This window comes from Camarhynchus parvulus, chromosome 8 (assembly GCF_901933205.1).
Source record: "Camarhynchus parvulus chromosome 8, STF_HiC, whole genome shotgun sequence".
Lineage (NCBI taxonomy): Eukaryota > Metazoa > Chordata > Aves > Passeriformes > Thraupidae > Camarhynchus > Camarhynchus parvulus.
In genome coordinates, this window is record NC_044578.1 from 28,654,236 (window position 1) to 28,661,310 (window position 7,075).

Genomic DNA, 7,075 nt, shown 5'->3' on the forward strand with positions numbered 1-7,075 from the left:
GGAAATACCAGACAGCTTGAGTTCAAGATTTCTGAATCACACACAAGGTCAATCATCTTGTCAGCAAAAGGTAAAAACATCTGGACAGCTGCTGATTTGCAGGCAGTTTCATTCTCCAGAAATCTGAGATGTAAGTGAAGGTGGCTGCAATTCCTGTGGAGAGAACAAATTTCCTCCATAAATCAGAAAACTGGCAGAGGTTTGTATTTGCTCTCATCTCAGAGGAATTTTGTATGCAGCAGGTAGCAGAACTGCACAAAAGTGTTCCTAATACCATTTGCAGCTGGACAGAATGCTAAGCACAATCATCCTTCAGGAGCTGAACAACCATTTCTACAGCAATAAATCCATCAGTCTTGTTAGGAACTGCCAGGCAATGCCAAGATGCATATTAGGTGTCCCAAAGCACCACATTGCTGTGTCAGCAACCCACAGCAATTAGCTGCTCTGATTGATTGCTTGTGTGATTAAAAGGAAGAGAATTTGTGAGTGAAGCCATCACATGTGCTTACCTGAAACACCTGAGTTAGACATTCTCGCCAGCACTTTGGAAACTACCCTCACTGGCTGTTTCCTGCCAGTTCCTATAAAACAAAAAGTGAAAAGTACTTTAGTGACAACAGGTTTTTATCAAATGGATTTTAGCAAAGTGATGGCAGTGGTTTTTTCATGTTGCCTTTTTGAGACACAACTTACCTGAAAGGAATAAACTTCTTTGCTGCAAGAAGAATAAGAAAAGATATTAGTATTTCAAGACAAGAGCCCTAATTCTTGTTGTCTAAATATTTGGGGTTTACTATTTTTTTTTCTTTTTTCGGACGTCTATCCAAAAGCCAAACATGGCATACATGGAGGGTTCTTGAAAATAATTTTGGAATTATATCTAAGTATAGGAATTACTACTTTTTCAAGAAGAAAGGTATAGGGCTTTGGAGGTTTGGGGTTGATTTTTTTTTTCCTCCACAGAAAACTTTTCAGGAAGATATATAAAGCAGTGGAGCCAGAGCAGGCGCTCACCTTTTCTCCGGAAGCGCCTTGCGAGCCAAAGGAGGAATGATGCTGTGGACAGCAGAGAGGCAGAAGTGGCTGCTATGCCCACAGAGATGTAGCTGGCTTGGTCAGAGGCTGAAAGGATGAAAAGATTTCAGTGAGATCAAGGTGGCCTTTGAAGCCCTCTCTCGTTCTTCCCTTTCCTCGTGCTCTTCAAGAGGAACCAGAAGTGCAGCTGGTAACACTTGAGTTTTCTCTTGCTGAAACAGGATTGTTCCTGTACACAAGGTAAAAAGCTGAATACTAAAAATTACCCCATCCATTGCCAAAGTAATGGCAAGGCAAGAAGCTCCCTACACCAGGGTCTGTCTCTAACCTCCAGCCTTGCATAGCAATTTGTGCTCCTCTTATTTTTCATGTTGCAGTGCATATTTTAACTCCCTGTGTGCTATCTTCCTCTTTGAGCAATCCTGCTGAGATCAATGAAATTCTTCAAGGATCTAAATTCTGCTCAAGCAAATGAAAGTGGAATTAAGCTTTTAGGACCTCAAGCAAAAGCATTCCAGGCAGGCCAGGGGTGTTCCAGCTGAGGGCAGTGACAGAGCTCTTACTGCCTTGAATGAGAAGGCAAGGCTGAGCTTCTGTCCTTTGAAATTGCAGCCTCTGAGAGAAAAGCTCTGTGAGGTCTTTTGGCTGAGGGGTCCATCCAAGAAACTATCACACCAAATCAAAAAAACCTATAAAATTTTCCACTGAGAACCAGACTTATGAGTGCAGATTTCCCCACAAGGTTCTGCTTGTCTAGAAAAGCTTTTGTCTCTATTCATATGGAAAAAAGCTCATAGTGAGAAATATTTTGTTTAAAAAACAAACAGAAAGTACTGAAGTCTGGTTGCAGGGTTTTTTTATATATAAGAAATCAATATTTTCCACCAAGATCTTTTAGGATTTTTCCCCTCTTCTATTTTCAAGCATGAGTGATTTTGTTGGGCTTTTGAATTAATGGAGTTCTCTACATGTTCTATCTCACTGGTTGCTATTACCACCACTACCACCCTTCCATGCCTCATCTGACTAAAAATACAGTGCCACCTCCCTGTGGCTGCTCACAGGCAAAATACCTTCACATGTGGGCAGGCTGGCACTCCAGTTTCCTGAGGGGCTGCACTCAAGAACACGAGAGCCATTGAGACTCCATCCTTCCAGGCAGCTGAAGTGGCAGGAGGTGTTGTAGGTGAACATCCCAGCCCCGTGGGAGCAATCCATGGAGCCTTTCTCAGGAGAGCTCAGTGGTTCACACTGTATGACTGAAACACAAAAAGATATGGTTATGCCTGCTGGAGAGCAGTGAAGTAGGCAAGAAAAAAAATCAAGAGGTTCCAAACAAACAAATAGTGAAATTTCTATCTAATTTCCTGTGGTTTGCTTGCACATAAATTTTTTGCAAAAGAACACAACTGGAACAACTAAGGGCTTTCCTGTCTTTGGCCCAATATTTTGCACTAGTAGATGTACAATTTATTTTCAAATTCATTTGACTTTGGGATGGGAGCTGCTCAGAGCCATGAGTAGGCATTCCAAGGCTCAGCTAAAAAAATGGGAGCACAGAACTGAGTTTGGAGCCAGGGCCCTACAGGAATATGGATTTCTGTGTGCTCCCCAGTGACCAGAAAACTGCAATTCCCAACAGCCTTACCTTTGCATTTGGGCACCGGCTGTGACCACTGTCCCTGAGCCGTGCACTCCGTGCTGGGCGATCCCTGCAGGACAAATCCCTCGGGGCACTGGAAATGGCAGCTTGAGCCCGAGGTGAGCTCTGCATCAGCGCGGTCACAGCTCACGGAGCCTTCTGCTGGCGGCGGCACAGCCTCACAGCGCACAGCTGCAGCACAGGGAGCACACAGCCATCATCAGCACAGCGCTCCGGGACAGCACCAGGCAGCGCTGGAAGCCGCCAGGGAGAAGGAAATTAGGAAATTACCTGCACACTCTGGCTGCTGCCTGTCCCAGGCTCCTGAAGAGCCACACTGCAGGGTAGCTGCTCCTGTCAGGATAAATCCTTCCTCACAGCTGAACTCACAGGTGGTTCCCCAGGTGAGCTGCACTGAGGGATGGGAGCAGTTCACAGCCCCGTGGGCAGGCATTTCCAAGGCAGGACAGGTCACAGCTGAAAGGCACAAGAGACAGCACAGAGCTTAGCTGGGAGTAGTTCAGGATAAACAAACATCCTTCTAGGAGCTGGCAAGAAGACATGCCCTGCCTGGAGCTGTCCCTACAGAGCCATCATATGTCCCTTCCAAGGATTCACAAACAGAGATTTCAGCAGGTTGCACAGTGCAGCCAGAACCCTTAAATCTGCACCCAAAGCACCCTGGGGATGGCTCCAGATTACTCTCCACCCTGGACTGCATAAACTGACACTTGCTCCCATTTGGGGTTTAAGGAATAAAGAATCCCTGCCAGAACACACCACTGTTAAAGTGTGGTATTGTGTGTGCTGGGGACACTGCCCCAGAGTGCTGTTTGTCACCCTGCTCTGCTTTTCCTCACTAAAACACGAGGCTAAATGACCCCACCTTATGAAAAGTGTTGGGGATGAATGCCACTCTTTAATGACATCTGATTAAGAAAGGAAATTACCTGCACACTCTGGCTGCTGCCTGTCCCAGGCCCCTGAAGAGCCACACTGCAGGGTAGCTGCTCCTGTCAGGGTAAATCCTTCCTCACAGCTGAACTCACAGGTGGTTCCCCAGGTGAGCTGCACTGCGGGATGGGAGCAGTTCACAGCCCCGTGGGCAGGCATTTCCAAGGCAGGACAGGTCACAGCTGAAAGGCACAAGAGACAGCACAGAGCTTAGCTGGGAGTAGTTCAGGATAAACAAACATCCTTCTAGGAGCTGGCAAGAAGACATGCCCTGCCTGGAGCTGTCCCTACAGAGCCATCATATGTCCCTTCCAAGGTCTCACAAACAGAGATTTCAGCAGGTTGCACAGTGTAGCCAGAACCCTTAAATCTGCACCCAAAGCACCCTGGGGATGGCTCCAGATTACTCTCCACCCTGGACTGCATAAACTGACACTTGCTTCCATTTGGGGTTTAAGGAATAAAGAATCCCTGCCAGAACACTCCACTGTCAAAGTGTGGTATTGTGTGTGCTGGGGACACTGCCCCAGACTGCTGTTTGTCACCCTGCTCTGCTGTTTCCTCACTAAAACACGAGGCTAAATGACCCCATCTTGGGATCTGCTTATGAAAAGTGTTGGGGATGAATGCCACTCTTTAATGACATCTGATTGAGAAAGGAAATTACCTGCACACTCTGGCTGCTGCCTGTCCCACGCCCCTGAAGAGCCACACTGCAGGGTAGCTGATCCTGTCAGGGTAAATCCTTCCTCACAGCTGAACTCACAGGTGGTTCCCCAGGTGAGCTGCACTGTGGGATGGGAGCAGTTCACAGGCCCGTGGGCAGGCATTTCCAAGGCAGGACAGGTCACAGCTGAAAGGCACAAGAGACAACACAGAGCTTAGCTTGCAACAAACCATTTTAAGTCTTTTTCCTTTCTGAAACTTAGCAACACACCCACTAAACAGGAGCAGCTTTAGTAAAGCCACTACTATGGCATACTACTATGCTACCATCCTACAAAGCAGACAGAAGGGGAAATATTTTAAAATGGGAAACTGGCTCTTCAGGCAATATTGTTAATTCATCAGCAGCCATGACAGCAACTATTTAAAATCCAAAATTTCCCTCTTTTGATTGTTGCTGGATGACCTTTGATGCTTTCATTTGCTTAGAAAAGTATCTTATTCTAAGCCAAACACCTCAGAAAATGATTCCTACAGTCAGGAGTAATTGGCCTGTTGAGAGCAGTCTCACAGCTAGGTCATCTCAATTCCCTGTTTTCACCTAAGAGTTGGAAAAGTCTTTCCCTGCAAGGAACAAGGCCAGAACATTCACCCTACTCATCTCACCTCCTCATGAACAGAGACCTGAGTGCTGAAATAAAATAGCACCTACATCACATAATGTGTTACAAAGGAATTGGCCAAATGTCCAGTTTTACCTACTGCCTGAGGTGTCCAGGACCATGTGCAATGCAGCAAGCTCACCTTTGCATGCTGCAAGGGGGGCAGACCAGAGCCCAGCAGAGGTACAGTGGACAGACTCCAGTGCAGTCAGCTCGTAGCCCTCCTCACACTGAACTTTGCAGGACGAGTTGTAGCTGAAGTCCCCCAATGGATGGTGGCACTCAAGGCTCCCATGATCAGGTTTCTTTAGTGGATCACAGCTCTCAACTTCAAAGAAGCACAAGAAGGTACACAGTCAGTCTCTTTGGCTGAGCAGGTAAACCAAGAAGCCAAACTGAGCACTAGGCAGCATGAGTTGGTCAAAAAGCAGGATGAAATTTTCTTACCAAACTCGCATTCAGGCCCATAGAAGCCAGGGTTGCAATGGCAGGTGTGGTTGTTGATGGTCTCTATGCATTCTCCATGGCCACTGCAGAGAGATGGGTTGCAAGAAGCTGGAAAAAAAAAATAAAACAAATTATGAAAGAATCAACAACAGCCACTAAGAAAGCCTGGCTAGCACTTTGTCTTTCTGACACTAAACAAGCTCTTTGTATAGCAAAAGAAAATCAGAGGGTTTGGTATTTAGGATTATCCTGTAATTTCACAGAAGCATTTCTGAAATGCACACCTTTTACAGACTAGCTCACAGTAAAAGGATTCTGCTGGCTGGAAACTCCAAGACCACTTGTTCTGAGGTAAATATTACATGAAGTTAAACAACTCATCCCAGCCACCACCTGAGCTCCCCAGGGTCACACTGGAGTGACCTTTATCAGACCATACCTGTGTAGCACAAGGCAACCTTCTTCTTCTCACACTGCTCATCATTCCATTTGCCATCATCCTTCCCTCTTTTGATGTAGATCTCAACGCAGTCCTCGTTGTTCCCTTTGCCATTTGGCTCCCCTGAAGCCCAGTTTCTTGCTTCTTCTGTCAGTTCTTTGTTAGTTCCAGTCCAGGTCCACACACCATTAATTTTTCTGATTCCAATCCAGTAGTAACCCGGATTGAAGGGTAAGAAGGTATTGAGATGCTTGATTTCCTCCTTGTTCTGGATGGCAACCAGGTTAGTATACTTCTTTCTGCACCACAGCTCTGCTTCCCTGTAGGTCATGTTTGTGTCTGAATAATGGTATGTCCACCCATTCACCCCCTGCAGCACTGTAAGTCCTAGAATGAGAAAATATCCAAAAGTTGGTGTGTGGCTTCTCCCCTCCTCTCTCTCTAGAAGAGGACATTTAAGCTCTATAAACACTGCAAACTTGTCAGTACCTGAAAAATGCATAAAAACTAGTGGTAATTCTTTTATAAACAATCACCTGGCAAGCTTCAAACCAGGCAAGTCAGCTTCAAGTCCAGGACTTCAGCCTGTGAAACTACATCTGACCACACAAAGCTTTGAGACTTATAGGAGCCAATTATGGCTTTGACAGGCAAGCAGGGAAAACGTGCCATTGCATCCAGAGGTTCTTCTGTGTGAACACAGCCTCAGGTTAATTAGGGCAGGTTCAAAAATTCTCTTTGATGCTGAGCTCAAAGAGAACAGTCACACTAATATTGCCATCCCAGTAGTTTTCTACACAGAGAAATACACACTTACCATAGGTAAGAAGAGATAGGAACTGCAAGCAAATCATGTTTCTGAGAGTTTTTTCTATCTTTCAAGCAGATGGCTGTGAGAAATCAAAGAAACACATTTGTAAAAAACAAATGAGTCAAAAATCCATATAAAGTACTGGTCATGCAATTTTTGCTATGTACTTTTGAATAAGTAGGACTTCCACAAATTATTCATTTAAAAACTGTTTTTAATATCAAGATACTTTAAAATGTAAGCAGCTTTTAAGGAAGATAGACACAGATTTCCAGCTATCCAGCTCTCCTTTAGCTGGGCAGTGAAACAGAATAGCAGAGTCCTTGTCTACTCACATTTTGCAGCTGCAGTGTTCAGGTGACAGAATTCCTCTGCGCTGCTTCCCAGAGACTGTGGCTAAGTGGATGAACTCAGCC

General features: G+C 45.5%; 1 protein-coding gene across 1 annotated transcript; it reads right to left on the minus strand.

Moving 5' to 3' along the window:
• Positions 1-526: 526 nt before the first annotated feature.
• On the minus strand, positions 527-6,702 carry SELE (selectin E). The gene is made up of 12 exons (XM_030952971.1): positions 6,666-6,702; positions 5,849-6,235; positions 5,410-5,517; positions 5,105-5,290; positions 4,302-4,487; positions 3,631-3,816; positions 2,972-3,157; positions 2,687-2,872; positions 2,112-2,297; positions 1,018-1,125; positions 697-718; positions 527-584 (listed from the first exon to the last, which is right to left on the minus strand). The coding sequence occupies exons 1-12, from the start codon at positions 6,700-6,702 to the stop codon at positions 527-529; spliced, it is 1,836 nt and encodes a 611-aa protein (XP_030808831.1).
• Positions 6,703-7,075: the final 373 nt, after the last annotated feature.

What these genes read in the sequence shown, in the direction of transcription:
- SELE (XM_030952971.1), bottom strand. Translation starts at nt 6,702, where the DNA reads ATGATTTGCTTGCAGTTCCTATCTCTTCTTACCTATG. An exon ending in GGTTGCCTTGTGCTACACAG is followed by an intron (nt 5,518 to 5,848) that starts GTATGGTCTGAT and finishes TTTTTTTTCCAG; the next exon opens with CTTCTTGCAACCCATCTCTC. An exon ending in AAGGCGCTTCCGGAGAAAAG is followed by an intron (nt 719 to 1,017) that starts GTGAGCGCCTGC and finishes TTCTTCTTGCAG; the next exon opens with CAAAGAAGTTTATTCCTTTC.